The 26,228-nt window shown below is 38.6% G+C and overlaps 2 protein-coding genes across 15 annotated transcripts in view; one reads left to right on the forward strand and one right to left on the reverse strand.

Annotated features, from left to right (window-relative positions):
* The window catches only part of CAPZA1 (F-actin capping protein subunit alpha 1), a 52,237-nt gene extending 36,919 nt beyond the window's left edge, over nt 1-15,318 (reverse strand). The window contains 1 exon segment of the mRNA NM_001097454.1: nt 15,280-15,318. Coding sequence (NP_001090923.1) covers nt 15,280-15,318 — 39 coding nt within the window.
* Nucleotides 15,122-26,228, forward strand: part of ST7L (suppression of tumorigenicity 7 like) — a 183,412-nt gene continuing 172,305 nt past the window's right edge. For 7 of the 14 annotated variants that reach the window (XM_013988151.2, XM_021090746.1, XM_021090743.1 and 4 more), the window contains exons 1-3: nt 15,990-16,224; nt 17,920-18,002; nt 21,780-21,939. In XM_013988151.2, coding sequence (XP_013843605.1) covers nt 16,017-16,224; nt 17,920-18,002; nt 21,780-21,939 — 451 coding nt within the window. In that variant the 5' untranslated portion in view covers nt 15,990-16,016. Of the gene's footprint in view, nt 15,256-15,338; nt 15,485-15,989; nt 16,225-16,739; nt 16,858-17,919; nt 18,003-19,804; nt 20,263-21,779; nt 21,940-26,228 lie in introns of those variants that run through there. The other 7 variants (XM_021090755.1, XM_021090753.1, XM_021090748.1 and 4 more) reach the window with 7 other exon arrangements.

The raw sequence follows: 26,228 nt of genomic DNA on the forward strand, positions 1-26,228 counted from the left end.
GTATCAATGAAAGGTAAGTTCTCACAGATTTCAATTTCTTCCCATTCTCATTACCCTCTCCCCTCTCCAAAGAGGAAAATAAAGAAAAAAAACCAAACCTTGCAAGATTAAAAATTTTATTTTTATATTACTAATATCTGCACTGAAGCTTAAAAACTAATCAAAGTGAGAAAGTAATATTCCCATTGTTTCCCAGAAACTACTTAATTTTGTTAATCTTATTAAGAAACTTTAGAAAATGTATTAGAAAAAAAACTTATAAAATTTTTATAAAACTCAAATTTTTAGCTTACTGAATAATCTTCTAATAATAGAACCTGCAATTTCAGTATTAAATCTACTTATAACTAGCTTTTTAAATGATTTCCTTAACAAAAGAACTTCACATTGAATATTTAACAACTACAGCTCTTTGTAAATATTAGGTGGATAATTCTGAACAGGCGAGAAAGAAATCTTTCCTAGATAATATCCACATTCCAATTATCAGCAAAGCCCAGGTCAGTTTATACTGTCCAGATTTTGTATACTTCAGGAGCCAAATCTCTGCCATCGAGGTATCTGCAAAAATCTTTTATCTCCCTCATTAGTCTACTGAGTGTATTAAAGACCTTGCTTCCGGGCCTTTACTCACGCTGCCCTTGGATATTGTGGCTCTCATCTTTGCCTGTCTAAACCATTCCTATCTTTTAAGGTTGAGCCATCTGTTTCTTTTAAAGATATATTCCCCATTACTTATAGTCTCGAAATTCCTGTATTTCTACCATTCTTTGAACATTTATTACAGCACCTAAAATATAATTCCTGTTGACAATAAGGTTCTATAGGCACCATTCTGTTCTCAAAAACTTGGGCAAACTACCCTGCTTTCCTTTTCTGTACTATGCAGGGTCTAGCAGAGTAAATGGCACAAAGGCAAATAGTAAATGTTTATAAAACCCTTCTTGAATAAATGACACTAAGGACGTGTGCTTAGTTTTTAAGATTATTTTGAGGTACTACGGCAAAATGGAAAGATATAATAGGTTCCAGAGTTGAACAGACCTGGACTGGAATTTCAGTCTCTTAATCTCTGAATCACATCCTTTCCCTAAAGTGGGATAGTATCTACCTCTTAGAATTGTTGTGAAGATTAAATAAGATATGTCAAGTCTTTGGCAAAAATATTTAAAATATAATATGGAGGCTCAGTAAATGTCAGCTATTGTTAACTTGGTCACGGCAAGATAATTCCTGCTTAAAATATTAAACTGAGCACAATTTTCAAATTATTAAGAAAATAATTCCTCTCTTCCAGAAGTTCTTTGGGTACTAGTCACACAATATTCTCTATCATTATAATCTTCATCAATAACCATAAACAGCAACAACTTTTTTCTGACAAAAAAACCTTATACAAAATAAATTTGCTATTCCTCCCTTTAAAGTAAATAACACATCTTTCGAAGTTTACTTATGTTTTCAACTAGGCTACCCTTCAAAAAATAGTAGTAAACCGTGCTTTCATAAACATTTATTTTACTTATTTTTATTCTACATCACTCCAGAAATATTCAAGGATAAATAGCTGCATTTCTCTTCCACAAAGAGATGTACCTTATTCTTATCCTGATAAAGAAGTTTAATTTGCACAGAATTCAATGTTATTTCTTAAGGGAGTTTTTCTTATTTGAAGATATTTAGGATGTTACTACTGTTATTTCACTTTTTTTTTTTTTTAAAATAAGTGCACCTACAGCATATGGAGGTTCCCAGACTAGGGGTAGAATTAGAGTTGCAGCTGAAAGCCTACCATAGCCACAGCCACGTGGGCACTGAACCACATCTGTGACCCAGGCTGTAACTTGCAGCAACATCAGATCCTTAACCCACTGAGTGAGCCCAGGGATTGAACCTGCATCCTCATGGATACTAGTTGGATTTTTAACCTGCTGAGCCACAAGGGGAACTCCATTTATTTCATATTTTAAGACCATTTTTCCTTTCTTTTTTAGCCACCCCGTGGCATATGGAATTTCCTGGGTCAGGGATCGAATCTGAGCCAGAGCTGGGACCTAGGCCACAGCTGCAGCAATGCCTGAACCTTAACCCACTGTGCCACAGTGGGAATTCCAAGACTATTTTTTTCTAAGAGCAGTTTTAGGTTCACAGCAAAATTGACAAGAACATAGAGATTTTCCATATACCTGTCCCCTCATGTGCAGAGTCTCCCCCATTATTAAAATCCCCACCATACTGGTACCTTTGTTACAACTGATGAACCTACACTGACACATCATTATCACCTAAAGCCTATAGCTTACATTAAGGTTCACTGTTTGTGGTGCTCTCTCTGTATCTGAACAGATATATTACACATATCTACCACCCTACAGTTTTATATAGAGTATTTTCACTGCCCTAAAAAACCCCTGTGCTTTGCCTATTCATCCCTTTCTCCCCCCAGGATATTATTTTAACAAATGGAAAGAATCTTTTGTATAAAAAAACACACTTTCCTCAATGTGATTCATTTTCTTGGCCTAAGGCTTTCAGAATATCAACAACAAACTGCCAGGGGCAGTAATTTAATAGGTTTAAGTTCTAAGCTGTTGACATGCATATATTTAAGTACCAAACTAGCTCTAAAGTTCCAGTTTCAGTGCCTTTATCAAACAAAATCCCTGCTGGCCCAAAGTTCTCAGAGACTAGTGAGAATTTAATTTGAGCCTGTAATTTGAGAAGAAAATACATTTTCAGTGATCTCCAGGACCAATGGAATACTGGTTTCACTAAATAAAACTTATTGTTAGCTATGTTTCCTTAAATTCCAATAAGCTAAACATTATATTCCCAGTTTAGACCAGGAGATACTATAAAGATTCAGAACACACTTAGAAATAATATTTTATTGGGCAAGAAACTTAACTCCGAACCACAGATACTTATTCTGTTAAATGGGGATAACAATGACATTGGCTCCCAAGGGTTGTTGGAAGATTATCATGAGATAATTAATATGAAGTGCTTAGAACTATGCCTCTCACATTTTATCATCAACACTTACAAAATGCCTGCTGCTATCATATGTGATGCTTAAAATCACAGGCTCAACTCAAGATCTGGCCAGCCTGCACCCAAATCCTAGCCCTACTAATAAATAATCTTGCAGAATTAAAAAAAAAAAAAAAAGAAATAATATTTTAGATGTATATAGTTTATTTTGATGATAATTACTATCATCAGTAAAGGCTAAAGCTTAAAAAGCATGTATGTCTTAAATTAGGATCAACATTGTAAGAGACAGATAGTGATACTTCCAAAAACTACTATTTTTTTTTTTTTTTTTTGGCCATGCCTGTGGCAGTGAGGAAGTTCCCAGGCCAGGGATTGAAGCTGTGCCACAACAGTGACTGAGCTGCTATGGTGACGTCAGATCCTTAACCCACTGCATCATAAAGAAACTCCTATGTTTACTCTTTAAAAAAGCCATTTTAAGTAGTTTTTAGAAACAGTTTTCTGTTAGTAACCAAATATAAATTTTGTTAGCTATAGACGAATAGGTAGAGAAGGCAAGCAAGTTTAAATAGAGCAATTTCATTTTTAAAAATTCTACCAATTCTAAGAAATACTGCTTAAAGATTTATTAAAGTAATTATATAACACACAGGGTGCCAAAGATTTTCTCCTTGACCAAATTTTAATCAGGCTCTTCTGAGCTCTCATCTCAACTAGACCTTGATCTTCTCTCCATCTTGTCTATGGCTTGCCTTGCCCAATCTTAGCAAGAATCCTGCTGCCAGTTTAAAATAACATATTTAACCATAAAATTTACAACATATAAGAACAAAATATAGATTCTACTTTATTTTCTAGTTATCTTTCCCAACCATTCCCTTTTAATTTACAATTTCTCTATGCACTAAGTTAGAAGGAAATCATTCCTAAGTCCTCTTTCTGGACTCTCTTAATGTAAGACATCCAGAATGTTGATAGATTTCCAAGTACGTATCTTAAGCGTTCATTTAGTAATTCAAAGTAAGTGATAAACCTTAAGTCGTCACTCATTAAACAGGAAAAAATTTATTGGCTCAATCTCAATAAAGATTAAAAAAGCTGACTTTTCTTAAATGCAAAATAGCATTGATATACATATGAAAGGACGGAAAAGGACCCTATTTGGTTTGGAGGATATGCCTGAAAGACTAGATCAAGAACTGAAGAGTCACAGGGAACTGTATCTAGTCACTTGTGGTGGAACACTCTGGAGGATAATATGAGAAAAAGAATGTGTACGTGTGTGTGTGTGTATGTGTGTGTGTGAGAGACTGGGTCACTTTGCTGTACAGCAGAAATTGACAGAACATTGTAAATCGACTATAATAGAAAAAAATTAAAATCTTAAAAAAAAAGAACTGAGGAAGTATAAAAGTCTGAGATATAATGTTCTAATGAGTTAGGAAAAAAGTTAAACGTGAGTGAAAAGATCACCTAAGCAACTAGTTGCTTAGGAGTTTAAATGTGTTAAACTACACACTTACACCCAACCCTAAGTGTTTGGGCAGAAAGGTAAAAAGTTCCAAGTGACCAGATACAATGGGTGTTGTTTTGGAAATAATCAGGACCGAATTAAGAAATTAGGGGAAAATCTACCCCAAACACCCTGAGATTTAGGTGCCAGAAAGCAATGATGCATATGCCAAGTCCAAGAGTGTAGTCTTCAGCAGTGAGAGCCCATGATGGATGGAAACATGCAATGGGAAGCAAAGAAGCATTCTGCCTTAAGATCTGGTGCATATCTGGCAAGTTATGGTATTTCTAAATTAAACGTGTATCTTTTTTACCAATTTTACCTTTTCTTCAAAATCACTGACAGACCTGGTTCCACAGGCCAGCTTTAGCACTTAATTGGGTCTTAGTTTCTTCATCGGTGAGTCTCATACCTGCTCATATATCTTAGTTTCTTCATCGGTGAGTCTAATACCTGCTCATATATCTAGCAATATCTTAAGAATCCAATGAGGTTAACAGAGATGGACTTAGACATAGCAGATACTTTCCACAAACAAAAGCCTTAGCGTTACTGAATTCGGAGTAGAATGTCTAAAAGTTCAGATCTTTGTGTTTAGCAATTTGTTCATTCGCTCAAAACAAACAACACTTTACTGGGTCCCAGGCACTGAGGTGAGTACAAAAGATAGACAAAAAAGAGAATGGCAAAAGTAAACCAACAAATTCTCCTTTGCCTTAAGCCTAAGGTTCTGAACAAGGCCCAAACAATTAGGACCACCTGGGGAGCTTTAAAATTACTGATGCCTAGGTTCCACCCAGAGAGATTCTGATATAACAGACCTAAGGTAGAGCTTGGGCACCAGAATTTGTTGTTGTTATTATTTTTAGGGCCACACCCACGGCATGGAGGTTCCCAGGCTAGGGGTCTAATTGGAGCTACAGCTGCCAGCCTGCACCACAGCCACAGCAATGTCAGATCCAAGCCCCGTCTATGACCTACACCACAGCTCATGGCAATGCAGGATCCATAACCCACTGAGCGAGGCCAGGGATGGAACTGGCAACCTCATGGTTCCTAGTTGGATTGTTTCCGCTGCACCACTAGGGGAACTCCCAAGGCACCAGAATTTTTAAAAGCTTCCTCAGCTGATTCTTATGTGCTGCCAAGGTTGAAAGCCACTACCTTAAGCTAGCATTAACTGCAAATCATTACGGTGGACACAAGTAACTATGACAAGCATACAGTCAGCATCCTGGCTTTTCAGCTTTTTAAATCTTTGTATACCTTACCACTGTTAGCAAAACAACTTACATAAACAATAGCCCTCAGTAAAGATGTGTCAATCATTTAAAAATAACTATAATTCAAAGCAGCAAAACTGTCAAGTCAGTATTACACAGGCAATATAAAGCATAGAAATTAAGAAGTAAGAGATGGAAATGAGTTGGGCATTAAAAATAACTACAAGGAAGGGGAAAGTAGGATCTACACTGGACTCTACAAAGTGTTTTATTTCTTTCTTTTTTTTTTTTTTTTTTTTTTTGTCTTTTTGCTATTTCTTTGGGCCGCTTCCGCGGCATATGGGGGTTCCCAGGCTAGGGGTCTAATCGGAGCTGTAGCCACCGGCCTACGCCAGAGCCACAGCAACGGAGGATCTGAGCCACGTCTGCAACCTACACCACAGCTCAAGGCAATGCCAGATCGTTAACCCACTGAGCAAGCGCAGGGACCGAACCCGCAACCTCATGGTTCCTAGTCGGATTCGTTAACCACTGCGTCACGACGGGAACTCCTGTTTAATTTCTTTATTATTTATTTATTTATTTTTGGCCACCTGTGACATGCAAAAGTTCCAGGCCAGGGATCAACAGCAGTAACAACACTGGATCTTTTAACCATTAGGCCACCAGGGAACTCCAAAGTGCTTTAGGATAGTAGGGGAGTAGCAGAAAGAAAGAGGGCATTACAAATAAGAGGATGGTGGAGTTCCTGTTGTGGTGCAGTGGTGTATGTCACAGATGTGGCCTGGATCCCGAGTTATTATGGCTGTGGCATGGGCTGGCAGCTACAGCTCTGATTCGACCCCTAGCGTAGGAACTTCCATATGCTGTGGGTGCAGCCCTAAAAAAACAAAACAAAACAAAACAGAGAATGGTAAGAATGAAAAATGGTGGGGGAAAACAGCCTTTTGTAAGCAGGTGAGTTTGGTAGAAACAGGTTTATTTGGAGATAATAAAAGAGAAAGAAAGAGTAAGATAAGATGAGTCAGATGGCAGTAGTTAAATGCTGACATTAAGCCTGCTATTCTGTAGGTGATGGAGCACTGCCAAAACCTACTGAGTGGGAAACTCCATTAACAAAAATTAATCTGGAAGCACAGGAGTCCTCAATATGGCTTCATAAAACCTGGAAATCGGTCTGCCCTTTAAGAGTTAACTATGAAATCAAGACAGATGCTATCAAAGCAAGATTCATTCACTCATTCATTCAACAAATATCTTAAGGCCTACTTTATAAAGACACTGTTTTAGGCAATAGTGATTCAATAGTATGTGGTCCTCATAGAATTTACATTCTAATGGGCTGAGAGACAAGAAAGAAAATTCCATAACTAAACTTCATGGCATGCTAGCTAGTGATAAATGCTAAGGGGTAATAAACACTAAAGCAGGGAAAGGGGATATAAAATGGTAGGTGGGAATAGAACACCACAGAGGGTTCACTGAGAAGGTAACTTTTTTTTTTTTTGGTCTTTTTGCTATTTCTTGGGCCGCTCCTGCGGCATATGGAGGTTCCCAGGCTAGGGGTCGAATCGGAGCTGTAGCCACCAGCCCATGCCAGAGCCACAGCAACGCGGGATCCGAGCCGCATCTGCAACCTACACCACAGCTCTTGGCAACGCCAGATCCTTAACCCACTGAGCAAGGCCAGGGATCGAACCCGCAACCTCATGGTTCCTAGTCGGATTCGTTAACCACTGCGCCAGGACGGGAACTCCCAGAAGGTAACTTTTGATTAAATATCTGAAGGAAAACTAGAAATGGAAGACAACTCTAAAGAACAGAACAAATGCAAAGACCCATTAAGTGAGGATGTATAGCTGGAACAGAAAGGAGCAGGGGAGAATAGGTAGGATATAAGGTCAGAGATATAAAGTGGTAAAGAGGTAAGATCCCAGATCATGTAGGGACTTGTAGTCAAAGTTAACTCTTATTCTGAAGAAGATGGAAAGCCATGGAGGATTCTGAGCAGAAATGACATATTCCGACTTACATTTTTGAAACAGATCACTCTGAGTGCCTCATTCAGGATAGACTGCTTATGGGGAGACAAAAGCAGAAGCAGGGAGACCAGAGAGAAGGCCAGTGCAATAATCTATGTGGGAAATCATGGTAACTTCTTTCAGAGTGGTTGAAATAAGGCTGTGGTGAGAGTCAAGTTCTGGGTATATTTAGAAGGCATAGCCTACATGATTTGCTACAGACTATATGTGGATTGTGAGAGAAACAGGACAAAGATAATACTGAAGAATGAAGGTGTCATTAACTGAGAGGGAAGAAGACTGAAGAAGCAGCTTCGATGTGCAAATTTTTTTATACTTCAGGGCTTCCTTCCACCCTTGTAAAATCTGTCTAGAGAAAGAAAGTCACTGCTTTAAAAGTTAGAAGGTGCCCTACCCAAAGATCTGACCTGATATTGGTGTTGGATATATTATCCTTACTATGGAGGAAAATGTCATTAAAATGTTAGACTATACAGTTAACATCCCTGGTTCTGACTCTATGTTACAGTGAAAAAATTATGATTTGATTTATGTAATTGATCCATTTGAAAAAAAGAATCTAGTCCCACCTATATTTATTAAATTGTTACCATCCTTTTATATACTAGTTTCATCAGCCTAGCTAATATGTGTTTGTCCCTTACCATCCTGATGAATCCAGCTTCTAAGCATGACAGGCAGAGGACTAAGATTTGGATAGTATGTCTCGAATTGCACAATAATTATTCGGTAGCTTATTAAAAACAAATTCCTGAGCGCTGGTCCCCTACCCAAATTCTGATTCATTTGGTCTAAGAAAGAATCTTGCTTGTGAAAGAAACACATTAAGTGATTCTACTGAAGGCAATAATGTTCTAAGGGTCTTAAGAAGAGAGACAGTGCCCTTGGCTTTGTCGAACTTTCATGGTGTTTAAACTCCTACAGTCATGTTTCTCAACACTTTGAGTTTATAACACTTTTTTTTTTTTTTTTTTTTTTTTGGTCTTTTTGCCTTTCCTAGGGCCACTCCTGCGGCATATGGAGGTTCCCAGGCTAGGGATCTAATCCGAGCTGTAGCTGCCAGCCTATGCTAGAGCCACAGCAATACGGGATCTGAGCCACATCGGCGATCTACACCAGAGCTCATGGCAATGCCGGATCCTTAATCCACTGAGCAAGGCCAGGGATCAAACTTGCAACCTCATGGTTTCTAGTCAGATTTGTTAACCACTGAGCCACAATGGGAACTCTCCTATGACACATTTTTAAATACTAGAATTCTTAGTGGCATACCTGAAAAAGCTCAAAAGACCACTAAGCGATTTTGTAGTTATATTAAGTCATGACCAGAGAACATCAACGTTTTGGTGTCTATACAAGCATCTACATCACTACACCAATTAAACTTGATTACTGTTTGGGATCATGTCATTATTTCAGTAGAATGGCTATCTCAACTCACTACCTATTATCTACTCAAAAGGAATCATATGGCTAAGAGCACAGGCCTGGAAGCAGATTACCAGCAGACTGTATTTGCTCTTTTATTACTAATTCTAGACATTTGATCATATTTTTAAACCTCAAATGTGCATCAGTTTACTCAGCTGTAAAAGGAGGATAAGTATCCTATGAGTATATTTTCAGATGAATACATTTTAATGCATAAAGTATCTAGCACATCAATAAGCACTTAAATGTTACCTACATGCAAAACAAAAATTTCATGAAGCAAAGTTCTCTCATGTTCTTTTTTCTTTTTTTTTTTTAATTATTTTCCCACTGTACAGCAAGGGGGTCAGGTTATCCTTAGATGTATACATTGCAGTTACAGTTTTTTCCCCCACCCTTTCTTCTGTTGCGACATGAGTATCTAGACATAGTTCATGTTCTAATAAATCCACCACTTTTCTTTGCTACAGCCTGGCTGGCCTTATGCTGTCTTCCTACTTATATGGTATATATACCACAACCTACACTACATTGCATGATCCATTCAATCAAACATTCTACCTAATACACACTGCCCTAACAATATGTATGGCAGTTACAGCAAAAATAAATTTCAGGTACTGCTCAAAATTTAGTAGTGTGAAAAATTGTGGTAAATCAGCAAAAATGAAGAAAAAGGGAGGCTGGAGGCAAAGAGAACAATTAAGAATGCTGTTAAAAATAATCCAAGCATAAAAAAAGGCACCGAATGAAGATAACAGTAGAGGAATGTGGACAAGTTAGATATATTGTTAAGTGAAAAGTATACTTATCTGTTTGAACATGCAAGGGACAGAAAAGAGAGTGCTAAGTAACAGTGGCTGCTGCTTAGGGGTACTGGGTAGCTAGAAAACGGGAGGGAAAGGACATTTTATTTATGTCCATTCCTACCTTTTGATGCCAGTGTTCTGAACCTATGTAACTAAGAGAGAATGGTGGGATGAACAGAAATACAGAGGTTGGCAGAAGGTTCTGACAAAGGGAGAAAGGAAGATTATAGTATATAATATTAAAATTATCACTTAGTTCAGAAATTCCCAAATAGTCAAATTGTCTTTAAAAAATTACCCACTAGTTTCTCCAAGACGTGGTTTTTATTTTTAGGAGCTGATCCATATAAGCACTTTTTTTTTTTTTTTTTGGCCCAAAAATGAAAGTAGTTTGTGCACCGGAGAGAGAAATGAGCAAATGACATCTGGTCCTATAGTGTGTGCTTTTCTGAGCGCTAACAGAAAGGACTTACAGCAGATGAAGGAAATACTTTTATTAGACATTTTGCAAGGCTCAGAGTATACACAGTCAGCCCTGTGTATCCATGAATGCAGAAATGGAGGGCTAACCGAAACTACAACATTTTACATAAGGGAATTGAGCATCCACAGATTTGGGTATCCATGGGTCAGGGAGCAGGTGAGCGTTCCTGGAACCACTCCCCAGTAGATACCGAAGGACAAGTGTATACATACTAATTTTGATATGCCATAAAGCTCTGCAACTTTATGGACTTCACTATGAAAATGCCCCCAGGGGATTAAATGGTCTCAGCAGTGCCATGACAGAGCACCAGTAATGACAGAAGGTGCTTGGGCACAATGAATGCCCAAATTGGCACCCAGAGTGTGGACACATTCCTGAACACAAGAGATACCTACAGATTACCAGAAATAACTGGGGAGGAGGGATAAGGAAGCATGAGTTTGGGAAATAGGAGAATGAATGAAGTTGTGATTGCTTGGTCTCTTTCATAGCAATTGCTTGGGCCTACACTATATACCTAGTGCTATGCTAGGCTAGGCAGTAGATAAAGACTTGGTTGCAGTTACCAAGGATTTCAGTTTCGTTATCAGAGAAAATGTGCCAAACTGATGGAAACTCCTAGAACATTTTGATGTTTCAAACTTTTAAGTAGAGTTTTGTTTTTTTTTAAAATTAGTTTGAAAAAGTTCATTAAACTTGGTCAAGTCAACATGATCCAATTCAAGGCCCACGGGGGTAAGCAATTTTTCCAAAATCATACTGGTGGCTGAAAGCACAGCAGGAGGGGCCAAGTCTCCTGATGCTCAGAATTGTTCTTTTCCACTATGCTACAATACCTCATTTATAATTCATTAAATTGATTACTTTATTCTGATTTTTTCATTCATAGTTACATGGAAAAAAACAGTACAGTGAAAAAAGCAAGGCTTCTGAATCAGACCAACCTGCAATAAGAATTTTTTGATAAATTACACTGCTTTGCTTAGCATTAAGGCTGGTCCTAATAAAAACAGATGTTCTAGAAGAAATAATAAACCTACCTTCTTCACCAATATTGGGAATTTGAATTTGTATTTGATTACACTTTATGCTCCTGCCCAAGGATTTTGTAACAGATTGTATGACTACTACTCAGCAAAGCTAACTGAAAAGAAGCTTAAAAAAAAAAAAAAGGGTAGTATTATTACTAATCAGTGACTTGTTAGAAAATAGACATGGCAATTAAGCTTTAGGCAATTAACACTGTCAATATCCAAAGCCATCTTAATTTGCACTAAGAAAATATACATGGCAATTAAACTCACCTAGTAAATTAAGGAGGTAATACATAATCAAAGAAATCCAGTTTAGAAGTATAAATCTTTTTCACGACCTCTAACAGAGCCCTCAAATTTCTGCATCTTTTAACATTTTCCACATCTTTCCTAAATAATTTTGATAAACCTGTTTTTCAAAAAGTACCTTAAAGATGATATTGTCTAAATTTAAAGCACAGAAGATAATTTTTCAGTTATAGCATTTTTGAAGCTATACACAAATATTCTACTAGTTAGGCTAAAGAGGAAAAAAAATAGCACATTTTTCAGCCCTAAAATTATGTCTGCATTTATGTTTTTAAAATGTTGAATCATGAAATAAAGGAAACTGTGCAAAGAACCCAAACAAGTAATTAACTTCATAATTCAAGTTTCCTAATTATGGTATTTTTGTCATTTTGGTCTTGTTAAGCATTTGGAACCAAATACTAAAGAGTCTAAATAACTAGAGGAGTAGAGCTCATTCTCAGAAACTGAACTCGAGGATAAGACTAAAAGCATTTATTTCTGCAAGTTATTACACTTTCAACTTCCTGTTTTATTTAGGCAGCTCATCATGACCATTTCAGGTAACAATGCAGAAGTTAAAAAACCCAACTTCCTCTTTATAAAGTAATTAAAAACTATAGCAGTTAGTTATGAGAATGATTGACCTTATTAACTTTTATAGAAGTACTTGCAAGGAAATCAGAGACCATTGCCACCAAATTCACCTCTGGGTTCACTGCTTTCAGAAAACGTAACAAAAATAAAAAGCAGTATTAAAATGTATTTGGCATCATGACACACATGCATTAAAAAAATCCTATCGAATGCAGTTGAAGTCTTATTTAAAAAGAAAAAAATGAAAATGTTACAGTTCCTTCAAAGAAGAATCAACACAAACTAAGGCTGAAAATAACTTGTTTGTAATGGTGCCTTGGTTGTAAAAGTTTTCTACAACAAGAATCTCACTTAAGGGTCACTTGTTTATGAATGCTAAGATATTCATATCAGCAAGTCTTTTTGGAAAAATAATTTTTCAATTTTTGAATTCAGTTAAAAGGCATCAGGAGCCTGGAGGTAAAGAGGTCAAGGTAGGTTAGGTACAAAGCTGAAGAGGAATTAAAGTAACCTTACAAGTCAAAGCCCTTTCTTTTTACTTATAAAGAGCCACAACAGAGAAATACAGATCAGTTCATCTCTGGAAATAAAAACCTAACAAAATTTCAGTAATCTCAAATCCTATGAATTTATTATATGAGATTTTTAAAAAATCAGCTATTTTTAATTATCTACACTAACAAAGACAAGATAGCTAATCTAAAACTTGTGCACTGAATATGAAATTCATCAACATTTTCTGGCAGTAGATTTAACTTACTAATTACGATTTGCTTGCTCCATCATTACTAAAACTAAGCATTAAAAGAAGTATGCTGGGAGGTATCAGAAAATTGGTCACAGATCCGCTGTTATAAAATCAAAGCTATTAATGCTACTGATTTTAACACTGTCAATATCCAAAGATATCTTAATTTGCACTTTGAAACACATATTTTTTTCCCCAAGTTTAATTAAAAAGGCATTCTAGGAGTTCCCGTCGTGGCGCAGTGGTTAACGAATCCGACTAGGAACCATGAGGTTTCGGGTTCGGTCCCTGCCCTTGCTTAGTGGGTTATCGATCCGGCGTCGCCGTGGCTCTGGCATAGGCCGGTGGCTACAGGTCCGATTCGACCCCTAGCCTGGGAACCTCCATATGCCGCGGGAGCGGCCCAAGAAATAGCAAAAAAAAAAAAAAAAAAAAAAAAAAAAAAAAGGCATTCTAACACTGTTTCAAGAAGCAAAAACTCGACATTGGTAAACGTAGTATTGCTTGGGAACAGAATTGTTATCTAAATTCTTAGCGAAATTTTCCTGTAATAGCATTTTTGCTTAAGGTAAGTAGAGCATCGGCTGGGCTACCAAATGTTCTGTTAGCCCATGATTTTCTCTGTAATTTAATTTCATCTGACTCATAACTGCTTGCTTTAGAATAAACATTATAAATATTTTATTATAGTTTTCCCGGTAGCAATAAGTTCACATACAATATAAAATGCCCTTTTCCCCCAAATCTTATATATTTATGAGAATCAATTTCCAAGTAAGAGAAAAATCTAATGTTGAAGTGTTGTTCAATGGCTTCTGTTTAGCATATTCCTCAGCATTTCAAAATGACATGGTATATCTAAGTATGTCATACCAAATTGTTCTGTACTGACTACTCTTGGATGGTAAATAGTCCCCTTCTCATCCCAATCTCTCTTATTAAAAAAGGAAAGAGGCCAGATACATTTACAGAGCATTCAAGAGTGCACATTTTGTAAAAGCCACTGCGTGAAACAAGACATAATTCTTGTCCTGTTATGTAGTGAAATTACTGTAATTTCCAGAGGTTCTAAAATCTTTAACATAGTTACTAAAAGGCCTGACAAACTGTTAAGGTGTGCAGCTGTCAGGAAAAAAGTTATTCCACCTAAGGTAGAATATTCTCTTGTATTTAAGACACTTTTTAATAAGTAAGTGCACAAATTGCACACTCTCAAGTTCAACTATAATCAAAGACACCACAGTGGAGCATCAAAGAAGATGCTTTGTCCAGACTTGAATGTGTTAACATGAGTAGTATGTTCTACATAAAACCTTTGAGTTAAAGGGAAAAATCCGTTGGCTGTTCTTGATTTGTTAACAAAAAAATTTGAAAATTATTTTTCAGAAAATATCGTTAAGAGGATGTAAGAAGCAAGGGATGGAATCACGGGCGGGGGGGAAGCGTATACATACAATCCAGGGAGTGTCTACAGGGAAGTTCAAATTCTGAAGCAAATGTTCTGAGGCTCACACATTTATTACTGCCTATTAGTTCAGCCCATAGTATGTGGGAAGAGAGGTGTGTGTGGATAGTCAGCCAACATTTTAGGGACCTCTCCCAGTCGAGGAATCGTGACAGCAAAATCACTTCCTGAGGAAGGAGGAGTAAAGGGGAAGTTAAGAGGCCACCCCGACCAGGAAGTGACTCGCCCTAAACTAGCCCCAATCATACCTTAAAATGGGGGGATGGGGTGAGCCCCAACAGCTCAAGGCGGTAAAATAACTGCCTATGTCGCGACCATTGTCGCCCCCTCTCTATAATTACAAAAAAAAAAAAAAAAAAAGAGCCCATGGTCACGGTTCAATAACGGAGTCTCTTCTCTCGCAGGAAGGCCACTGGGCTGTGCCTCAGGCCCGGAGGAAAAGAGACTTGAGGAATGGGGAACTGGGGCCACCGTGAGGCAGAGGAAAGCCCCTCAAGAAGGAAGCGTCCCGACTGCGGAGAGCATATGCCAGCACAGGCCGAGAGGCTTCTTTCTCCTGGGGGCACAGCCAGGGTTCCCACGTCAGCCAGGTCGGGGCGCGGTTCCCTGTCGCGGGAGCAGGTGAGAGAAAGGCGGACCCCTTACCTTCTCCTCATCCGACACCCGATCCTCGAAGTCGGCCATCTTGGGCTGCTCTGGCTGAGCCGGGGCCTGGCGCGAGGCAGGCCGGGAAGGAAGCCGAGTGATGGAATCACAGCGAAAGCCGTCGGAAGGACCCGCCCGGAAACGCTGACCGCGAGGGCGCCATGTCAGTTACGGGCGGGGGGATGGCTTTGGCGCCGGGACTCCAGTAAGTCGGCTTGCCTAAAATAACTTTAAGTCTAGTATCTTTCGCACTGAGTTGCATTCATTTCCCCATTCATCTGTGGGACGCTAGGTGCGTGTTTCGACTGGTATTGGCGCCCACGCTCCAGCTGACCAAACGGCAGTTGCTGCTCCGGTAGATTTTCCCAGTACCAAAGCTATCCATGCAGCCGAGTCCAAAGGGCTGAGTACTGCTCGGACTCTGAAACGGTCGGTGGCTTTTCAACCCCAGGGATGGGGTGAATCGTGACTCACTCGTATGGAGGCAAAACACTTCACTTCGGGGTCACATCTCCGTCCAATAGCTGCCGCTATCCGGCCCTTCCCGCCCTCGGAAGGAATAGGTAGCCCTATTTTGGAACACTCCTCCACCTTCCAAATCTTCTCGGTCCTGGCTCCCTGGGGCTCTCAGCCTTCACGGAGGCCAACTTCAGGTCCTCCACTATCCCAGGATTCCCGACTCCCGGTTTCCTGCCCTTCTAACCCTCCCAACTCGCGGCGCCTGCGAGAGCGGCAAGATGGCGGACGGTGACGGCGTAGGTGAAGCAGCAACTGCTGCGGCATCTCCTCCAGCACCTGCTCCCGGCCTGAGCCCTTCGCTGGGCTGGAGGGAGCGGCTACGCGCCGGCCTGGCGGGCACTGGGGCCTCGCTGTGGTTCGTGGCGGGGCTGGGGCTGCTTTACGCTCTAAGGGTCCCGCTGAGGCTGTGTGAGAATTTGGCAGCGGGTGAGAGGCCCAGAGCTCCCCGAGGGCGGGAAGGGGGCCAGGAGAGGTGCGGGGGGCGAGGACCAAAGGGCAGAGATTCTCAATAGTTTTTGGAGGGCTTCGTAGAATGAGCCGGTGAGCGAGTGGGTTCTTTTTCTCTTGGGTCTCCGCTTCGCAGCTGATTGTCAAACCTGAGCTGCAGCTACCGGCTCCTCCCTAGAGCTCTTGAAGTTCCGCCCTCTCTCGTCAGTTGTTCACCCGAGCAAAAACGCACCTGAAAAACTGTAAGCTTCAGGTGGTAGGACAGATGAGAGCGTTTTCAGACTTGGATGCAGAATTTATAAACACCCATCACTGGTAGGATGCCTTGAAAAAAGTTCCTTTAATTCTCCTGCCGCTCAACTGAGAATCCATATACCCAGACAACAAAAATCTAAAAGAAAGAAAACACCACGATCCTAGCCAACCATTCTCATGTTTTAAAATAGTTTTGTCAAGAAATTGTTTTCGTGCTGTTTTTGTCCGTTCTGTTTTAGGCTTTATCTTGAGTAATAGAATAGAATAGTACAGGAAGTCAAAAGAAAAAGAGCCACAAACAGCAGTGGGTTCTTAGTTCTTTCGACATTTGTGGTGCCGACAGAAGACGTGTAAGAGGTGATGATCGCTTGGATTCTGCAAATATTATTCTTTAGCTGTAGCCAGGAAAAGTGGATGGGAGCCAGGGCCTTTTTTTATGTCATTACAAGTTGGCAACCTCAGATTAAGATGGAAGTATTTCTGTTTTGTGAGGATTGTGACTGACAGCACCGTAGTTTATTTTTCTGTAGCAAGAGAAGGCAAATGTCTCCTTTTCAATCGAAAGACTGTGAGATAATGTTCTGAAATATTTCGGATTTTTTAAGAAATAGTATGGAAATTCAGATACAACTAACACTAAAACATAATAAATTGGCCTTCTTAGAATGAAAAAGCTAATTTGATGTTTCTGTTACAGGTTAATGAAGTTTTGTGGTTTGTACACTCAGTGAAAAGTTCCTTATTGAGTATATCGGTTTTATTTTATTTTATTTTATCTTATTTTACATATTAACTAGATACACCATTTAGATGAGAGTCAATGACTTTATAGATTTCTATTTATTTCTAAAACCCAAAGTGTTTATGAGATAGTTATTTGAAGTGAAGAATCTGGTCCAGGTTTTCAGTGAATCAGGTCTGGGAGCTCCTTAGTTTGTTGCTATTCTCTTTAGGCTCTTTTGCTTCTCTAGCTGACATACCAAATACACTGTTTCCTTCCCTCTAATTTGAAACACTGGTTTGTATTTAACCAAGATAATTAGGGAGTAGTTTTAAACCTTTGTAACAGGATGTTGGTTTAGCTTATCCTCATGGAATTGCAAAGGTTCTTGTGTAAATTATGATTTGTATATTCTTGGTTTTATTCTCAAAAGCAAGGTAAATTATCTAATTTGCTTATTTAACAAATCAGCTTATTTAACAGTCAGTGTAAAATCCTATCCTTACATATGTGAAGGCAAGTTGAAGATATGATACAGTGAGAATTTAAAGTAGTTTTTAAAAAATTACAACTTTCTCAAATCTCATACTAGATATTAATAATACTCTTCTTCCTCCACGCAAAGACACCCACATATTTGTAACTTGAGTACGTCGTACTTTTTTAAACTTTAATTTTTTTTTTTTTCTTTTTGGCAGTGACAGTCTTTTTAAATTCATTGACACCCAAATTCTATGTGGCACTTACAGGGACATCTTCTTTGATATCAGGGCTAATATTTGTAAGTAGTTTTCATTTCCTTTGGTATTTATCTAAAAGTCAAATCTCTTCATATGTTTATTATAATAATTATAAATACTTATAAATCAGCATTCTCAAAGTGTGTAAAAACTTTCCTTTCTTTTTTTTTTTTTTTTTTTTTTTTGGTCTTTTTGCGTTTTCTAGGGCCACTCCCGCGGCATATCGAGGTTCCCAGGCTAGAGGTCTAATCAGAACTGTAGCCGATGGCCTATGCCACAGCCCCAGCAACGCAGATCTGAGCCATGTCTTCAGCCTACACCACAGCTCACGGCAACACCGGATCTTTAACCCACTGAGCAAGGCCAGGGATCAAACCCACAACCTCATGGTTCCTAGTTGGATTCGTTAACCACTGAGCTACCACGGGAACTCCAGTGTGAAAACATTTGAAAAACACTACAACTTCCTCTCCACTTTTGGAGATTGGCAGTATTAATTTGCATACAAAAGACTATTATATGTTGTGGAGGGTAGTGGGAGGTGGGTTATGAACTAAATACTTGTAGGCTCAGTTTGGTAGAAAAAATGGGCAGAGTATAAAAATTAAATTTTTTATTTAGTTTGAAGACTTATAATCTGGACAGTGCATGCTCCTTCTAGAAAAGTCTAAAGCTAATTGTTCCCATGCAAACTTGCACACCAGTATTACCAGATCTTCTAATTTTTCAAATGATATTTGAGAGAAACTGGATATATTGGAGTTTCCACTGTGGTGCAGTGGGTTAATCTGGCTTGTCTCTGTGGAGGCACCAGTTCAATCCCCAGGCCTGTGCAGTGGGTTAAGGATCCAGCATTGCTGCAGCTGTGGTGTAGGTCCCAGCTCTGGCTTGGATTCAGTCCTTGGCCCAGGGAAAGCCAAAAAAAAAAAAAAAAAAGAGAGAGAACCTGGCTATAAAGTTTTTACATTAAAAACTTCCAATATTTTAATGATGGCAAGATTGGACAAACAAAATTTATCTGTGTCTTGAATTCAGCCCTTTGGAAAAATACTGCTACAGATAAAAATCATAGAAAGTATTAATTATGGCATGCATGGCCAATGAAATTTTTCTGTATTCTTTTTTCTTATCTCTAGGTGGTGCTCTGTAACTATAGTACAAATGTAGAAATAATAGCATTTGGTTTTTTGATTTGTTTGTTTTTTATTTTGTTTTTTTAAATAAGGATGGAAACTTAACCATTTTGTTAGATGAGAGATTTTTCTCTTGACTTAAAAAATTACTGAGGAATTTAGGGGTAAAACTCTTATTATAAATCCTCAAAATCTATAGATTGATAAAGCCTCCTCATAATTTATCCTATTTTGCCAGTAGCATATAAAAATCTAAATAAAGAAGATAGACTATCTTTAAACAGCTAATGTAGTGGAAAAAACATTAAGCTAGGAACCAGATGATGTAGTTTTGACTCTACCACTTACTACCTGATAACTTTGAGCAAGTCACATGAATTCTGAGTCTTAATTTCCTCACTGATGAGGGTGAAAATGTTATATATTATGTATATAATACATAACTTACATATATAATAGGTAAAACAGCTTTTAAAATTTGCTATTAGTTTTTTGGAGTTTCCGTCATGGTGCAGTGGTTAACAAATCCGACTAGGAACCATGAGGTTGCGGGTTTGATCCCTGGCCTTGCTCAGTGGGTTAACGATCCGGCGTTGTTGTGAGCTGTAGTGTAGGTCGCAGACACAGCTCAGATCCCACGTTGCTGTGGCTCTGGTGTAGGCTGGTGGCTACAGCTCCAATTCGACCCCTGGCCTGGGAACTCATATGCCGAGGCAGCAGCCCTAGAAAAAGCAAAAAGACAAAAAAAAAATTGTTATTAGTTTTTTTAATCCAGTTTTAAATTTACAAAAATTAGGAAATTCAAGTAACATTTTAAAGATTAAATTGTCATTACCCTTGAAATATTACTAAGTTTTTATTAGCGAAATTTTATTATTTATTAATTTATAATTTATTTTACTACCTGAAATGAGGAAGCTAGTTGTGCTGCTTGTGTTATTTCTACCTGAAGAGGTAGTATGCTTGGGAGCTTGAAGAATAGCAACAGAGCCAATTGTTTAATTATTACAAGTAAAAAGATTACTCTGAAAGGAAAACACAAGCCAGTGGGAGTGTATAACATAGCTTTCTGTTCTGTAGGATCAGGAAAAGTTCCCCTCAGCCGAATCATTTAAGCTGAAACCCAAAGGAGCCAGGCAAAGGGAGTTGAGAAGCCTAGAGTATCCAAGTATGAAACGTTCTGCTAATTCCACACAGAGAATTGCTTTTGATTCCTCTTTTTGCTACAGTGATAAACGATGGAAACAATAGAAATGAATATCCTGATTTTTAAATGGTTAAAAAAATAGGGGAATCAATTGGATTCTTAACCTATGTTAACAATACTGCAAATACTGTAGTGGTATTTTATTGTTCAAAAGCACTTATAATTCCTGTTAATCATATTTAATAGATAGAACATTGAAGTTCTTAGAGTTTAGAAGTTAAATGGCCTGCCCAAAGTTCATACCTAATGTATGACTGAAGTGGGAGTCACATGTGGACAATTCAACACTAGTTTAGTGCTTAATCCACCATGCTAGCTGTTTCAAAATTGCTTTTCTTTCTTTCTTTATTTTTTTTTTCTTTTTAGGGCCACACCTGTGGCATATGGAAGTTCCTGGTCTAGGGGTCACATCCGAGCTGCACCTGCCAGCCTACACCACAGCCACAGCAATGCCAGATCTGAGCTGTGTCTGTGACCTACACTGCAGCTCATGGTAATAATGCTGGATTATTAACCCACTTAGCAAGGCCAGGGATTGAACCCACATCCTCATGAATACTGGTCAGGTTCTTAACTCACTGAGCCAGAATGGGATCTCCCCCCAATTTTTTTTTTTTTTTTTTTTTTGCCTTTTCTAGGGCTGATCCCGAGGCATATGGAGGTTCCCAGGCTAGGGATCTAATTGGAGATGTAGTCACTGGCCTGCGCCAGAGCCACATCTGCGACCTACACCACAGCTCATGGCAATGCTGGATCCTTAACCCACTGAGCAAGGCCAGGGATTTAACCCGAAGCCTCATGGTTCCTAGTCAGATTTGTGAACCACTGAGTCACAACAGGAATTCTTCTTTTGTTGTTGGTTTTTTTGTTTTTTTTTTTTGTCTTTTTGCCATTTCTTGGGCCACTCCCGAGGCATATGGAGGTTCCCAGGCTAGGGGTCTAATCAGAGCTGTAGCTGCCAGCCTACGCCAGAGCCACAGCAACGCAGGATCTGAGCCGCGTCTGCAACCTACACCACAGCTCACGGCAACGCCGGATCGTTAACCCACTGAGCAAGGGCAGGGATCGAACCCGCAACCTCATGGTTCCTAGTCAGCTTCGTTAACCACTGCACCATGACGGGAACTCCCCTGTTGTTGTTCTTTTAATTATACTACAGATAGAATAAAATGAGAGTGTAATATAAGTTAACATTATTTATAGGTTAAACACTGTTTTTTAATGGTTTATTTACAGAAATATTTATTCTGGTATCACCTGAGCTTGTCTGAATTTTATAACAAAGCTATAAAAAGGTATTTTATCTTGACTTGGCATGTGTTAATCAGGGAATCTTATGTTTGGTTTATTTTTTGGAAGGAGAGCACACTTAAAATGGTGAATTAAACAGGAACATCTTGTGAGAGTGTTTTGATTTGAGCTCGTATGTCTGCTGATCAGTTCTAATTTAAGTGAAAGATATTTTCTGTTTGTCACAGATATTTGAATGGTGGTACTTCCATAAACATGGCACGTCTTTTATTGAGCAAGTATCTGTAAGCCATTTGAGACCATTGATGGGAGGAACAGAAAGCAGTATTTCAGAGCCAGGTTCTTCTAGCAACAGAGAAAGTGAAACCAGCAGACAGAATTTGTCGGGTGACTACTACTTATTTAATGTATTTTCAGAACTGTCTAGTTAAGATTGTGTTTGGCTGTGACAGATAGAAAACTCATAACAATAGAGAGAAATTTGTCTTTCCTTTCAATATAGGTAATCCTATATTTAAAGAGAGCAATGATCACCAGAGACCTAGAGCAATAATCACCAGAGACCTAGATTCCTATTTTGTTTACCTGCCATTTCTAGTGCAGTTTTTCCTTATGGTCCAAGGCAGTTGTTCCGTCTTCAACCATCGTATCCACATTCTAGTCAGCAGAAGGAGACTAGACTGGGAGAAAGACGCCCTCTCCCTATACCTCACCCTGCAGCAGCTGGGGACACTTCCCAGAAGCTTAACATACTATTTCAGCATGCTTCCTACTGGCCAAACCTTTGTCGAAATGGCCCTAGCTAGCTGTAAGGGAGGCTAGAAATTGTAATCATTTTCTCAGTGTACATATGCCTAGGTGACAAGGTGATCTTATTACTGATAAAGGAGAAAAAAGAGACAATTAGCCGTCTCTACCAAGAGAGCAAAGTTAGGAAAAATAGTTTCTCTTCTCAAAATATTTACAGAGACAACAAAATCTTAATTATTCATGTGTATTCTAAATTTAGACTGTTTCTTTATATGTAGCTAGTAATACAAAGTTAATGTTATTAATGACATACAATTAGGAAAGTAAAATTTTTGAAGCCAAAGAGAAATGACATTTTTGGATTATTGTTCCTTTTATTTGGTATAGGTAATAATCATACAGTAATAATATAAATGAGTTCATTCCGTAGGATGCCATAATGTCTAATTTGTTCAATAAATCTGACCGCTAGAGTTATATTAGTTTAATAGAAAACTATACCTGAGTGCAATGGCTGGCATTATTTAGGTGTTGTCAAGGGAAATTTTCTGAGAAAGAAACATTTAAACTGAGCCCTAAAGCATGAGTGGATATTGACCAGAATTAGTAGGGATGGGATTGGCAGCCATTTAACAGTACAGGAAGGAGTAATGGTAATTTTCTTTTCCCTCTTCTTTTTCCCCTTTCGTAGAATAATTACAGAACTCTTAAGAATAAGGCACATTAAGATGAATATGGCATAGATCTCTCTTCAGGAAGTTTAGAGTCCAGTGTATAAATAATTATAACAATACTGCATTATGTAATTTTATCCCTATTGTGAGATTGAGTGTACCACTGCATAATGAGAGTGAAGATAACCTTAGAACATTCCAACTTGGTAGAGAATACAGAAATATAGATAAGTGATGGGAAAAGATGTAAAAGATACTTTTATATGGTGTATGGAAGTTACTCTGGTGACATAAAGAGGGAATAGTCAGTTATTCTTGGAAGGAGGGCCACAGAATGTTTCACAGAAAAGATGCTTGAATTAACCTCAAAGGTAAGTCAAAATTCTTCTTTGGTTCCACTTTTTCTCCCTGGATAACTGCCTCTCATTCTATAATACTGTCTTCCACAGACATATGGACTCAGAGAACAAACTTTAAATTTCTTCTTTCCATTCTAGAGGCTCATTTCCAACTCTTTTCTAGAAATCTCTATCTTTGTTGGCCCTAAGCAACCCTAAACTCACTCTGTTCAAAGTGAAACTAATTATCTTCTTTCATTGGACACCTTCTGCAATCCTAAAATCTATTAATTTCCATGTTAGAAACCTTTGAGTTGGTTTATATTGTTTTTCTCTCCCTTTCTTTCTCTGAACAGTTGGCCCTCATTATATTCTCTTGATCCCCCTCAAATAGTATCTTGACTCTATCTTACCTTCTCTTACTTCACCATTCATTGTCCTATATCTAGGCCTTAAATATCTCTTTCCTGGACTACTGCTGTGAATCCTTGCTGGTTTCCCTGCCCATAATACTTCTTTTTGTACATTCTCTCCCTTACTATTTAAATACGTGGTTCTTAAACTTTTTAGATTCAGGAATCCTTTATACTCTTAAAAATTCTTGAGGACCTCAAGAGCTTTTGTTTATGTATATGTTGATTATATCCTCAATATTTACCATATTAGAAATTAACACAGAAAATTAAGAAATATTTGTTAATTATTTTTAAAATAGCAGTGAGCCCATTACATATTTTTATGAACTGAACTGTTTCTCTCTCAAATTTCTATGTTGAAGCTCTAACCTCTAGTGTAATTATATTTGGAGAAATGACTTTTATTTTATTTTCTTTTTTGGCCTTGCCTGTGGCATACACAAGTTCCCAGGCCAGGGATCAAACCTGTGCCAAGGCGGTGACCTGATCCATAGCAATGACATAGCCTAACTTGCTGAGCCACCAAGGAGCTCCTTGAGATAGGAGTTATAGGAGACAGTTAAGGTTAAATGAGGTTGTAAGAAAGAGGTTCTAATCTGATAGGACTGGTAGCCATAGACGAAGAGGAAGAGAGAGATCAGTTTCTCTCTCTACCATGTGAGGATATAGGTAGTATCATCTGCAAGCCAGGAACAGAGCTCTCACCAGAATCTAACAATGTTGGCACCCTGATTTCAGAACCCTGAGAAAATAAATTTCTGTTTTTTAAGCCACCCAGTCTGTGGTATTTTGTTATGGCAGCCTGAGCTAATATACGTATCATGAAAAATAACTAAATTTTCCCCAACAAGAAAATGTTGGGGTTTTTTGTTTCTTTATGGCCACACCCATGGCATATGAAAGTTCCCAGGCCAGGGATTGAATCTGAGCTGCAGCTGCAATCTGTGCCGCAGCTGTGGCAACACCAGATCCTTTAACCCAATGCGCTGGGCTGGGGATCAAACCTGTGCTGCTGCAGTGAGCTGACCTGCAACAGTTGGATTCTAAACCCACTGTACCACAGCAAGAACTGCAAAACAAGAAAAATTTAATCATGAATTAAATTGTTTTATGTTTATTTAAACCTCTTTAATGTCTACCTTAATAAAAGTGGCTTATTCTCATATCTGCTTCTGCATTGCCTGTTGTGAAATGGTTTAATTGACATCTATGAAGAAAATCCATTCTCACACAGATAATGTAGTCAGAAAAGGAAAGAGCATTTTAATAACCTTTTCAGTAAGTCGTGGATATTCTTTTTTAATACAACATTAAAATTTATTAAGAGGTAAAAGTTTAGTTGCAACTAAACCAATTAATCTGAACCTGAAGCTACATCAATTAACTTTTCCTCTTCTGTTAACATTAAATCCCTTAGTGACCCATTTTGAATGGGTCTTTGTTTCACTTACGCATAATTTTATAAATCATTCATGTTGTTTAGAAAATACTTTCTTGGAGTTCCTGTCGTGGCTCAGTGGAAATGAATCTGACTACCATCCATGAGGACTCAGGTTCAATCCCTGGCCTCGCTTAGTGGGTTAAGGATCTGGTGTTGCTGTGAGCTGTGTTGTATGTCGCAGATGCGGCTCATATCCTGCATTGCTCTGGCTGTGGTGTAGGTCAGCGGCTACAGCTCTGATTCAACCCCTAGCCTGAGAACCTCCGTATGCCGTGGGTGTGGTCCTAAAAAGACAAAAACAAACAAACAAACAACAAACCTTTTCTACTGAGTTATGTATGTCTTTTAAATGTTGACATATGGTATAATTTTAAAAAATGACATTTGTTACTATCACAGCTAATCTCACAAGAAAGCCTTTAAGTATTGGGAAATTGTCAAGCTCACAGTAGTAAACACAAATTTTGGAAAATTCTAATACTTAAAAAAAAAAAAAAAAAAAAAAGGAGTTCCCATCATGGCTCGGCAGAAACAAATCTGACTAGTAGTATCCATGAGGATGCCAGTTTGATCCCTGGCCTTGCTCAGTGGGTTAAAGATCAGGTGTTGCTGTAAGCTGTGGTGTAGGCTGGCAGCTGTAGCTCTGATTCAACCCCTAGCCTGGGACCCTCCATATGCTGCAGTTGAGGCCCTAAAAGACAAAAAGAAAATTGGAGTTTCCGTAGTGGTGCAGTGATTAAGCATCATCTATAGCTCCAATTTTATCCCTGACCTGGGATCTTCCATATGCTGTGTGTGCAGCCATAAAATATATATTTTTTGTCTTTTTATCTTTAGAGATGCACCCACAGCATATGGAGGTTCCTAAGCTAGACTTCGAATTGGAGCCGTAGCTGCTGGCCTACACCATAGCCACAGCAACTCGGGATCTGAGCCATGTCTGTGACCTACACCACAGCTCATGGCAGCGCCGTATCCTTAACCCACTGAGCAAGGCCAGGAATCAAACCTGCGTCCTCAAGATGCTGATCGGGTTCGTTAACTGCTGAGCCACGAC

Source organism: Sus scrofa, chromosome 4 (genome assembly GCF_000003025.6).
Source record: "Sus scrofa isolate TJ Tabasco breed Duroc chromosome 4, Sscrofa11.1, whole genome shotgun sequence".
Taxonomy (NCBI): Eukaryota; Metazoa; Chordata; class Mammalia; order Artiodactyla; family Suidae; genus Sus; species Sus scrofa.